General features: G+C 40.3%; 1 protein-coding gene across 4 annotated transcripts in view; it reads right to left on the bottom strand.

Moving 5' to 3' along the window:
• Window positions 1–11,219, bottom strand: part of LOC135077037 (uncharacterized) — a 30,011-nt gene extending 18,792 nt beyond the window's left edge. For all 4 annotated transcript variants that reach the window (XM_063971629.1, XM_063971632.1, XM_063971631.1 and 1 more), the window contains exons 1-5: window positions 9,960–11,219; window positions 7,834–8,045; window positions 5,705–5,772; window positions 4,980–5,205; window positions 3,984–4,166 (exon numbers count right to left, since the gene is read on the bottom strand). In XM_063971629.1, coding sequence (XP_063827699.1) covers window positions 3,984–4,166; window positions 4,980–5,205; window positions 5,705–5,772; window positions 7,834–8,045; window positions 9,960–10,783 — 1,513 coding nt within the window. In that variant the 5' untranslated portion in view covers window positions 10,784–11,219. The remainder of the gene's footprint in view (window positions 1–3,983; window positions 4,167–4,979; window positions 5,206–5,704; window positions 5,773–7,833; window positions 8,046–9,959) is intronic.
• Window positions 11,220–12,777: the final 1,558 nt, after the last annotated feature.

Here is a 12,777-nt window from a genome sequence, read left to right as displayed (position 1 = left end):
TTAATCGAGCACACGCAAAGAGGTCGGTTACGAAACGGCGTTTACGATACATTTGAATGTTTATACCGCTCGTGTTTATCCAGCTGAAGATTTATGGTTGGGTATGCGAGAAATTAAAAGAAATAAACGGAACGAGTGCATTTTTCTACCGCGCTTGCTGAAAAAATATTGTAAGAAAAGAAAGAAGAAAGAAGAAAGAATGAAAAAAATTTTTGTTGGTAGTCTGACCATACCTTATTGTAACGTGACATGAATCTGCACTTCTGAATTTATTTAGTAGGTACGTAAACGGATACCTGAATCAAAATAATCTTTAATTGTAACATTTTAAAAGAATAAAATTATTATCCATAGATACTGGAAAAAAAAACTAAAAATATACAACTTTTCTATTTAGAAAATCAGATGTCGTATTTCTTGTAGTCAGTATCTTTGATCTAAATGTCTATTTCTTTGACTGAGTTCCCAATAATTCTACATTCTAGCATTTCAAAATAGCAGAAACACGTTCCAGTGGTTTGTTTTTGTCAGGGATTAAAGAGAACTATTTCGGCCGCAGGATGTGGATCTATTAGCAGAGCTGTAAGTGCTTCAAGATATCCGCGATCTCTTGGGAATGCTCGACTCGTGTAGGCTATCGGGTTTCATTAGTATGATTAATGAAGGTAGAAACATAGCTGACATCTAGTTAGAAATTTAGAGCCAGAAATACATTTTGTTGTAAGAAATTAAACTTTATTTTACGTAGGTATGTGTGGTTCGAAAAACTCGGTCAAATACTGTTTTCACATTCTCATTCACCTTTCCACGTCATGTCCTTCTTCCCACTCTCACTCAAATGGACGTCGTCACATTATTTGCATAATTAACGTTTTCCAAGTCCACGTGGACTTTGTTCTTACTAAATTTCTCAACACCAGCTCAGTCTTATCTAGACCTATCGTCAGTAATGGAAAATCTTTGGAAAACGCTATGGTTCAACACCAGACTTGTATGCAAAGGTGAATGTCCCTTGTTGTCTAATTACTCATTTTTCACGTGGCTCTTTGCCAACTTTTAATGGGTGAATCCGCGTGTTCCTTAATGTGTACTCGTGTTCAATGTTTTTGTTGGTGTTCAGTAAGTGGGTTGTTGCTAACGTTGTTTGGGTTTCGAGATTTGGGGAAATGAGCCGAATCGCAGCGTTATTACTCACCAATTCGGGACAACTTTGATCTGAAATTGTGCTAAAAGGACGTTTCTGGAAAGTTACTGGAAATTTGAAATTCTGGAAATTTATTGCGGAACACACTCGTAATTAGCAACCTAAAAATCAAATTAATTGAATTACCAATTTCTGAAATTAATTTTTGACATATAAACTTAAAAGTTTTACTTAAAATACCAAAAATTTTAAGGTTCCAAACTTACTAAAGATTCGCCTGATTTCTTCACAACTTCAGTTCTATAGATATTAACTTCTTTTCATATCAAACTAAAATCTTGTGAATTGAGCCTAGAATGGACATTTTAATTGGAGTTATCTCTACTTTTTTACTCCCATTAAACCGCAAGAACATCAAACAAACTTTCTTCGTAGTGGAATCCGATAAGTGTCGATATATCGACATGTGTCGATATTATCGACATAGTAAATCTTTGATTGCCGCTAATAGCAGCCAAGGTCCTCGCTGACGTGGAGAGGCCCGACTGAACCATGAGTAATGTTACCAGAATACTAAATACAACAATAACATGGCAATAATGTTGCGCTTCTACTAATAGTATGGGTTTTGGTCTCTTGGCCGAAATTCCAAGGCAAAAACTGTGTTTTGGACAAAACATACCGTACTGACTGCATGAGACCAAATGCCCGATATCATTACAATGACATGTATTATTGTCTTGTTGTTTGTCATTGTTACAATATTAGAATGAAAGTACACCTTGAAAACATCTAGAAGATTTCCACGAACCATTTCAATAACCATTACCTTTTCATCTTTTTAAATTCTTGACCATTTTACTATCAGTATTTTCGACAGATATTATTAATGATGCTTAAAACGACTCAACATGCAATAGATCACTTTGGACACATTTGTTTGTCATATTCACAATCAATAGCAAATAGCAAGCAATTTTACGAGTATAAATTATCTTCGCAAACTTTCATCGAATTTGAAATGTTTCGTCGTCACAGAAATGTTTACTGTCTAAATTCCTCGCAGTTTCGTTCTTCATTATTTTAGAGAATCCATCATCTTAACTCTTTGTTAGCAAAAAGCTCCGATATAAGCATACACTGCTCAGACTCGATTGTACAGTCGTCAGCCCATCAGACAATCATGTTTTAGTTCCAAATTAGTACTGGATTGAAACAGGTACTATACCTGTTTCAACTACACAAGAAGCCAGTGTTTACTTTTAATGCCGTCGTCTGTAAATTTGGTTTATTTGCGTAAAAGTCTAAAAGCATTTTTAATAAGAAATTTCCGATTTATCAGATCCTATTGAACAGAACATTGTGTAGATTGATTGGGCATGAAACGTAATTAGTACACAAAATTTACGCACGTATTCACAAACATTACTATGAGGTCTCACAGTGCGCGTGGACGCACAGGGTGAGACATGAACCAATCGCAGAGCTCTATTTAACGCCACGCTGTGTGTTTGATTTGCTGTTTCACTTAAGCAAGAATGGTTTGTGAATACGGGCGTAAGTTTACTTCTTTCAGAATTCAAAGTACTGTAGCGAGCCTGAGCATCATAAGATAAATAGGTAACAATAAAAATAAACAATATTCTTGACATTTTTCATGACATATTATGAAGATATAATTCCTACGTAAAATTAAAACTATTGAATTTTAGAAAACTAACTAACGGTATTTATCAGCCTAATGCAATAGTATCGTCTAAAAACATTCTTCTCGGTGCTTTTCAAGCAGCCGAACAGTTCTAAAAGCAAAGAACTTGCAGACGGCATCGTATAAACGCACTGCTGGAACGTTGCCAGCTGTCGGCCACATTGTGATACGGTGCAATGAATTATTGCTGGTTTTCATTTCTTTGGAAAGATTCTGTTGAAAGGATAATGGAAACTGTTGACCACCTAGTTAAAGCTAGAGTTTGAAGAATACTAGACGTGAAATTGACTGATTAAGATCGTCCTTATTCTTCGCGAATCTAGAACAGCTTTTTCAGTGCAACTGACATGATGCCGAGGAGTGAACAAGTGGTTATCAATCAGTTTGCAAACTGTTTTGCCAATAATTACAAAAAACGTACAGCTTATTTGTTTCTATAATCGTGTTTGTATCTTTTATTTTATTCGAAACAGAGCTATGCAGTTGACCTCAATCTCATTGAAGGCAAATGATGATGAGGTGTAAGATAGATAGAGCACACTTTTTCAGTAAATGCCTATTCACTCCAGTCTTTGGCTAGACAACTATTCTACAGATTTTACTATCAAAAGCATCTTCATGTTTATTTTATTTTTTAATTTAAGGCACAGCTACAGAGAACAAACAATAACAATACTTTTAACACAACAACATAGCACAACTATGCTAACAACGTAGCGGCGTAAGGGGGGGGGCGGTGGGGGCGGTCCGCCCCGGGTGCCAAGCATCAGGGGGTGACAAAAGTCGCGCAGATTAGTACTCACAGGCGCATCTGCATGATAAGGATTATGTCATAATGGGGGGGGGGGGGGGGTGCAATTGGTATCATATAGCTAATTCGTACTAACATCTTTCATCTTCGAATCGGAAACCCAAAAATCCTGGGGGGCACCAGACCAGACCATTCTGGGGTGCCATAGCCCCCGGATATAAAAGGGGGGGGGGGGGGGGTGCGGACCGCCCCGGGTGCCAAGCCATGCTACGCCGCCACTGCTAACAACGACTGTGATATACTAGCAACTGAATTCAATATTTCAAGAGTTTCTGACACGATAGGTTTGATGAGGCATAAGTATATTAAAGTAGACTTACCAGCATCAGTGAAGAATGCAGAATGCCGGCTGGGGCTAGAAGGGACGGAGGCGGAGGCAGACGTGAGGAAGGCCCTCTTGACCTTGGTCCACTTGGAGGCCCTCGGAGGCCGGTGCTGAGGAGGCCTCGCTCCCAGTTCCAAGGACCGCTGCTTGCGGAGGATCGGGTGGGAAGGCTCGGATTCTGCAGGAAATATGATTAAGGTTAAACTTGGTTAAAGAATTTACAACTGGCACTAGCTTGAAACTGCTGCAAACAACTCTAATTTCTATGCATTTGTATCTTTACAAACAACGAGGCAAATTGCCAGACTTGCCTTTCTGTAAACTGTGAATTTTTATCTTGCTCCTTAGTATGCAAGTCTGCTTTGTTTAATGTAGCAGATATTATGCATTCGGCGTCATGAAAGTTTTTAAGATTATCTTAACTTTTGAACCAACTTCCCAAAAAAGATGAGGCTATATCTAATGATAATCAATTTTTAATTGTAAAAGAGAGTCTTCCTCTGAATCAATACATCGTTACCAGAATCTTGTGAGGAAGGTTAGCCTTGCTGGTTGTTTTTGTCTAACCTAAAAACCAGGACTTACCCAATTCCTCAGAAGATGGTGTCATCAGAGTCAATGCGGGAGGAGCATCGCTGTCACCTCCATCGCTCAAGGACCTCCTTCTCGTTGGCACCACATCTGGGGAACTCTTGGAGCCTCTGCTGGACTTCTCCTTGACAGACTCCCGGTGGGTCTGGAGATTTAGTCTAGTTGGTTGTTTTTGTCTACCTAAAAACCAGGACTTACCCAGCTCCTGAGAAGACGGTATCGTCAGAGTCAATGCGGGAGGAGCATCGCTGTCACCACCATCGCTCAGGGACCTCCTCCTAGTTGGGACTACATCTGAGGAACTCTTGGAGCCTCTGCTAGACTTCTTCTTGACAGACTCCCGCTGGGTCTGGAGATTCCTAGCTGGTTGTTTTTGTCTAACCTAAAAATCAGGACTTACCCAACTCCTCAGAAGATGGTATCGTCAACGTCAACGCCGGAGGAGCATCGCTGTCACCTCCATCGCTCAAGGACCTCCTTCTCGTTGGCACTACATCTGGGGAACTCTTGGAGCCTCTGCTGGACTTCTTCTTGACAGACTCCCGGTGGGTCTGGATGATGTCCCGCATCTTGCCCCACGGGCTCTTGTGGAGCTTGTTCGGGGAGGGAGAGGTGGAGCTGTCATCCTGGTGAATAAAATGCTATTTTAGGAAGTCCATTTACCTACATATTTTTGATTTGCAGTAAAAGGTTCATTTCTGTGATAAAGTGTTATCCATCTACGAGTAGGACTTAATATGTATTTTACAGGAATTATTGATATCGAATTTCCATTATTAACTCTTGCCTATGCCAGTATTTGTTGCAATTTTACCAAAGAAAGAACTATAAGGCTGGGTTGCACACTTGCACCATCTAACTTTAACTTTGACAAACGTCAAAAAGCTGTCAATATACATAAAAAAAACATTGGTTATCGTTAAAATTACGGTGAAAGTTAGGTGGTGCAACTCAGCCTAAGAGTTTGTAGTCCAAAATGAAAGGTACATGAAAGAAGTAAGAAATCTTTCTTTTTACAGTGGTCTAGTCGGTTGTAATTAAAATTAATTCTATTCACTGAAATCAAACGGAACTCCTCATTATCTTCCGAAACACATGTTTCGTTTAGGAACATTGTGACGTCACCTGCGTAGGCGCATGGAGGAATGCGCTGTTGGTGTCGTCGCGTAGCGGCGCGCTCTTGCGGCACGTGCCTGGAACAATTCACATATTTGCGCGTTAGTATCACCGGGTTCAAGTAGATACAAAAAACAGCGCATCAAGCTATACAATGCTGGATCTTATGCAACTGGAATAGGGACGAATTTGCAACAAAAATATATTATAGTCTGCTGTGCTTTTCACTGCATCCAGCACCTTCCTACCTTTATGAGTTCGTAGGTTGGGTGGATGCAGGTCATTATGGAAATCGTTGAGGGAGACCTATGTTCAGCAGTGGACCTCCTATGGCTGAAACGATGATGATGACGCGATTTTTACAGTAAATTCCTATACTTTTACCGTGAAATACATACTGTAGAGAGTTGATGGCTTACACTAAACAACATACGAGTACAATAATACCTAATGGATAGTGGTAAGTACTTATTGATATTTTTGTTTGCAATAATGTTCTAGTTTATGAGACAATAATTTGTTATTTAGTAACTGGAAGAATGGAAGTTGCGTTTTCATAATATTATTATGTATTTACTCTGTTTTTAACAAAAAGACGTACGTACGTAACGTACTCAGAATTGCAGTGCTTCTGTGATGATTCAGTCGCGGGATGTAGCGACGATGTACTTAAACGTACATGTGCTACTATTAAACAATGATACACGCATGATGCACTCGCGATACATAGGAATAACAGTGATGCATTCGCGATTCATTCAATGCGAATCCGATAGTATCGATGCTACAGCGCTTTTATCGTTAGCAATTTATAGCAATATACAGTCGTTACCTAATGATTATTAGGTACTTACTAAAATGATTTATAGAAGCAGAAAGCTACAATTTCTTTGTTTTGTTTAATAACTAACTAGGTAACTATATTAACAAGTTTTCTTGAATAAATAATGAATTGAATCATATCCGTAAATCTTAGAAAATGCTTTTCAGCTCGGCCATCAATATTATAGTTTATAGCTAAAGATGAGTAAAGCAGGTTAATATCTTCGTTGGCGTTAACTCATTCGTCGATCTTTGATCACGCCGCGATGCGAATTAATGTTTCTAAATAACTGCTTTGGCGAAACGTTTCCACGTTTACGATATTGTAAACAAATGCAACGCATATGGAACTTGCAATAAATATTTTGTGCAATATTATTGGTAAGGATTCTATGAGTTACTTACTAAGAATTGTTTCAGGGAAACGTATTGAAGTTGACTTTGCTTATGATCGAAATTTTGTGGGATCTTGCGACGTTTAGCTTGTAGATTGTCTGACATGCATTTGGTCATGTGTCTGCGAACAAGCGTCTGATATGCCTCATGCCTTAACGTGCCCTCCGAAGCACAGAATAGTCCGTTAAAATATTTCCAAAATGAAGTTAGAAACTTATTGGAGCAGCTTTAAGCAAAAGAATGGTAAAGTGAAAGTCTAATCTTAAGGGCAAGTCTGGGTAATGTGTGAATCTCCCTGCCCTACAGGCCCTCAACCCATAAAACAAGACGAAGCCTCAGTTTTCAGATAACCCTTCAAGTCTCGCGTATCGAGACACAATAGATAAATCCATTATTATGCGGTCATATGCGTCTGCTTTGGGGGTCCCGTACGTAGTGGCGAAGGTCGATTTAGCGAGCGAAGTACGTTTTAGCGAAAAACACTCACGGTGGTACGCTGGAGCGAAAGGCTACTGAAGCGAAACACTTCCGGCCGAAAAAGTAATGTTGATGACCTAGAAGAGCTTCATTCTGATTTATATGAAATGTTTATCATATTAAATTTAAAAAAATAAAAAATAAAACAAAAACATATTTTAACTCGGTTTCATGAAATTAAATTGTTACTAAATGTCATTGATCAACAAATAAACTTTTAATATAAATCAAAAATAAGCTGTCCTAGGTCAGCAAAGTTCTTTTTCGGCCGGGAGTGTTTCGCTTCAGTAGCCTTTAGCTCCAGCGTACCACCATGAGTGTTTTTCGCTAAAACGTACGAGACCCCCTGCTTTGGTGTTGATGGGGTATACGACCGCGAGTGCATCCAGTGCATCAATGGTTTGAAAAATCTAAAGACCACATTATAAAGCAACAAAACGAACCTGAATCCATCCTCAGCTCCTCGCACGAGGAGTTAGGAGTCAGCGACAGCGCGCTCCCGGGGGTCAGACTGGCGGAGTCCCTGGGTTCGGGAGGCAGCGTGGCTGACGTTGGGCACGAGCCAGCCAGCGCCACGGAGCCAAACATGGCTCCGGCGGCCACGGCGCCCGCGGCGCCGCCCATGGCTGAAGGCTGCCATTGGGCTTTCTCCCATCTGGGGGTAAGACAAAAGTTCTTTTATAAACAAATATTTCGCGTACGCCAATAATAATGAAGGCGCTGGACGCAGGCCGCTGTAACCAACCGGGCAACATGGAAAGCATTGGGGGAGGCCTATGTTCAGCAGTGGACGTCCTTTGGCTGAAATGATGATTATGATGATGAATAATGACGTGATCCTGATGTAAATTTTACAACTGCATTTATATTTAAGTTGGTTAAATAAATCCTTGGACATTTTAACTTTCAAGGCGAGAGTGAGTAGGCACACTTACATACAGGGCAGATATGTACCATCCTAGACAGCATCTCACTTAACACCAGGTGCGATTTCGGTCAATATTATCTGCCTTGTCTTGCATAGAAAAATAAAAAAAACGAGTAAATCGCTTTGAATAAAACTAAATCAAATCGACACGATTGTGATTGGTACATAATAAGAAAATAAAGAAAATAATCATGGCGTTTTCAAGTTTTGCTACTTTTTAAGAAAATACCTATAATGGTTACCTTAACCTATCGCTTCGTTTCACGACACGTCCTGCCTGCCACTGATTTGCAAATTCGAGAAATGGTATTAATTTACATAAAAATAATAATTAATACTCGTACTTATGAACCAAAAAAAAAAAATTATTCACACAGGCCATAGTCCCCAATCCCCATATTACAAACATTAGTATTACGGGCCAGAGCTGCATAGGTTAGGAAAAGTAAGTTTCCAATACTTAGTGACTTAATGCTCAAGTGCTCAAGGAACGAACCCAAACAAACAAAATGGAATACAAACACAAAAGTATAATACATACCACTGTAAGTAAACAATGCGATTTAAATCTGTGTTTCAATAACACGTTTCCGATTTCAAAACACACTATGAACCCAACAATTGTGAAATAAATATCTTAAAATGGCGATTCAGTAAACTGTCTTAATCAACAAATAATTTAGTTCTACCCTCTCAAGATAAAATATTTAGTTTTATTCTTTCCATTATAGAGGAAAAGGCAAAGGCATAAAATATCATACGGCCGAATTTATCAAATTTTTGTTACCGGACTGCGAAGTTAACTGTCACTGCGGTTGTATGGTTAAAAATTTGCGGGAAATAATGTTTGTATGATGAAATGTTTATATCAGTCTCATAGGCGTGTTATCGTCATAAAATATATTCACCGTCTATTTTTACAAGCTTTTATTTAGTTTCACGTGTCCCATTAATCAAATATTGTAAGTTAAATTTGACCCACATCCCAGTTGTCTATTGAGCTGAAATTTTTCCATAAATTGAGTAACTAATGTACGAGTAATAAATTGTTGGGTTTGATAGAATTCAATATTTTATTGCATAAAAGCTTGTTTTTTTAAGTTAATTGTTTATCCGTTTTTAACTATACATAGGTACCTAATACAAAAAGAAATCACTAGTTACTATTCAGATCGAAAACTCTGTAGACCCATTTCTTCGTAGATATTTTTGCTAGCATTGTTTTGACAAACCGACAGACAAGTGTTTACTCGTCAATCTTAGCACTACACTAAATAACACAGTTATAAATCTTTTATGTTTTTATGAAAAGATATTTAAGTATAAAATGTTTGTCTAATCTATGTAGAACCTACGCTTGTGTAAGAAATCATGTAAACTATCGTGTAAAGATAATAATTTTGAAGGAAACAATTTGTATTCATCTTCGTATCAATAAACTAATTACGTAGAAATCAATTCGGCAAGAATCTGTACAAAGCTTTCGTTAACTTACTTTAATTATCTTCCTTCTGGAATCTCCACGCTTAGGACTAGGCTTAACTCAACAACTAAGCTTAAAACTCTATTTAACCGAACAGATCGCGAAGGCATTATCAATTTAGATTACTATTATATTATACAAACTTAACTGATTCTTACCTAAATGCAGCTTTAACCCTCGTCCACTTCGACACCTTCGATTTCTCCATATCTTTATTGAAAAACACTTCAGACCTCCTCCGTAGAGGTGTCCCAGGAGGAGCGTCACTCTCCTCCCCTCCCGCGGACCTCGATCTTTGCTTTCTTAACAAAGTCCCTCCGAACTTCGAATGGCCTTTCCACTTAGACCCGGTCCTCTTCATACTTCTCCCACTCACAATCATGGAGTCAAATATCGCCTGACCATATTCGGATTCCAGCTCAGCGTCCATTATTTCGTTTAGCAGGTCCAGGTCTTTTCGTTCTGCTTTTATCCTCTCGTTCTCCAAATGTATCTTCTGGTACGCACTGTGCCATCTTTTCAAATGGTTCACGTCTCTCAACTTCTTTACCAGGCGAGAGTTGTGTTCTTTTAAGGTGAGGAACTGGTCGACAAGTTCTAAGAGTTTTTCCAGTTGGTCTAACGCTTCGAAGGTGTCCTTCGTTCTGGCAGCTAGGTCTCTTCCTCGCTTCGAGGCCAGGTCGTCACGGTCTTTGAGCCGCTGGAGGATATTATCACAAATGGCTTCAGGATCTGGTATCTCGGCATCTTGGAAGCTCCGATGCTCATCAGGCGTGATGGCAGCAGTGCAAGGAGACGATCCTTCAGGATCTGATGGAGTTTGAGGTGGTCTAACTGAGAGAGAAGCAGGAGGTTCCCCTCTCCTTCTTTTGTGCAACGACGTCCCGCTGGGAGGGAGGTCCGCTAACTCTGTCACCTCCTGCTTTTTGTCCTCATCGTGCTTGCCGTCGATGACGTCACCACTTTCTTTTGGTGACGTCATTTCGAGTCTGGGGAGTGCTCTGTGTCTGGACTATTTATAAATGAAAATAAACGCACGTGCATCGTTCGGTGGAGCGGTTGCGGGACATTTTATACCGGAATGCATTCTTTTGGATTTATTAATATCGTGTCCTTACGACTTTTGTAATGTTTTATAATAAAACTATTTAATATTTTTACTTATTATTAAACTAAGTAGTGGTTAAGCAAGGTATTTTGTTCAAAAAGTAAACTGCATATTTAACTGATACAAGTAACTCAGCACTTAACAATCACACACAATATACACTATTAAAGCTTTTCCTTTGGTTACGGTTTGCACTATAATTTCCGCGTTTTTAATACTATAACGGTTTGCGATAATTATATGGTAGAGTGGAGGTTTAGTGTTAGAAATCGAACCGCCCAAGCGCGCGCGCAGATAGGGCGGGCGGGCGGTCGACCGCGCACTGCCGAGCTTGCGCCGGAAACCGCCGATCGTTGCCGAAGGCGTATTTTTAACTTTCCATTTACTCTCTCCACTCAAAACAATTTAAAACCTACGTCGATCACAATAGAGTTTAGAAATGTGAAAATTTAACTTTGTTAGGTTAACACAAACCTAATGTTAAGCTTGTCTTCGGAACTGAAAGCCCATTAACCTATTTTATTAAAAAGGGAGTAAATAAGTAATGTTCTGTCGTGTCTACAGCTCGTGGACCGACAGAGGAATTTTTCAATTTGGCTGATTTATGCAAGAACATCGCTACGGCAGATTATACAGAAGACCGAGGAGTATAATCAGCCACTTTGTCTGGCGTTTGTGGACTATGAAAAAGCCTTCGACTCGATCGAGACCTGGGCAGTGCTACAGTCTCTCCAACGGTGCCAAATTGACTATAGATACATCGAAGCGCTGAAGGGCTTGTACGAAAACGCCACAATGTCGGTCCGCCTCCAGGATCAGAACTCGAAACCTATCCAGTTGCAGCGAGGGGTGAGACAGGGAGATGTCATATCTCCGAAACTGTTCACCACCGCCCTGGAAGATGTTTTCAAGCTTCTGGACTGGAGCGGATTCGGCATAAATATCAACGGCGAGTATATCACACACCTTCGTTTCGCGGACGATATCGTAGTCATGGCTGAGACCGTGGAGGACCTAAACACAATGCTCGATGGCCTCAGTAGAGCCTCTCAACAAGTGGGTCTTAAAATGAACATGGACAAGACAAAAATTATGTCAAATGCCCGTGTTGTACCCACTCCTCTGAAGGTTGGAGACACTACACTCGAACTTGTTGACAATTATGTATACCTGGGACAAACAGTCCAGTTAGGTAGGTCCAACTTCGAGAAAGAGGTTAATCGTCGAATCCAACTCGGCTGGGCAGCGTTCGGGAAGCTTCGCGAAATTCTCACGTCCGAAATACCGCAGTGTCTCAAGACAAAAGTATTTGACCAGTGTGTGTTGCCAGTGATGGTGTATGGCTCTGAGACGTGGTCGCTTACTATGGGCCTCATAAGAAGGCTCAAGGTCACCCAAAGAGCGATGGAGCGTGCTATGCTCGGAGTTTCCCTGCGTGATCGAATCAGAAATGAGGAGATCCGTAGGAGAACCAGAGTGACTGACATAGCCCGCAGAATCGCTAAAATCAAGTGGCAGTGGGCGGGGCACATAGCTCGAAGAGCTGATGGCCGCTGGGGCAGGAAAGTTCTTGAGTGGCGACCACGAGCTGGAAGACGTAGCGTGGGCAGGCCTCCCACTAGGTGGACCGACGATCTGGTAAAGGTCGCGGGAAGTACCTGGATGCAAGCGGCGCAGGACCGGTCTTTGTGGAAATCCTTGGGGGAGGCCTTTGTCCAGCAGTGGACGTCTTTCGGCTGAAACGAACGAACGAACGAACGATGCAAGAACATCTCTTGGGGAAAAGGTGATGTTATTTTTCAAGTGTAATTGAACTAAGCGAATGATATATTGTTCATTGGTGTTTTCCACGGACAGCGATTTTATGA

Source organism: Ostrinia nubilalis, chromosome 12 (genome assembly GCF_963855985.1).
Source record: "Ostrinia nubilalis chromosome 12, ilOstNubi1.1, whole genome shotgun sequence".
NCBI classification, from domain to species: Eukaryota; Metazoa; Arthropoda; class Insecta; order Lepidoptera; family Crambidae; genus Ostrinia; species Ostrinia nubilalis.
This window is presented reverse-complemented; position numbering and strand designations above follow the sequence as displayed.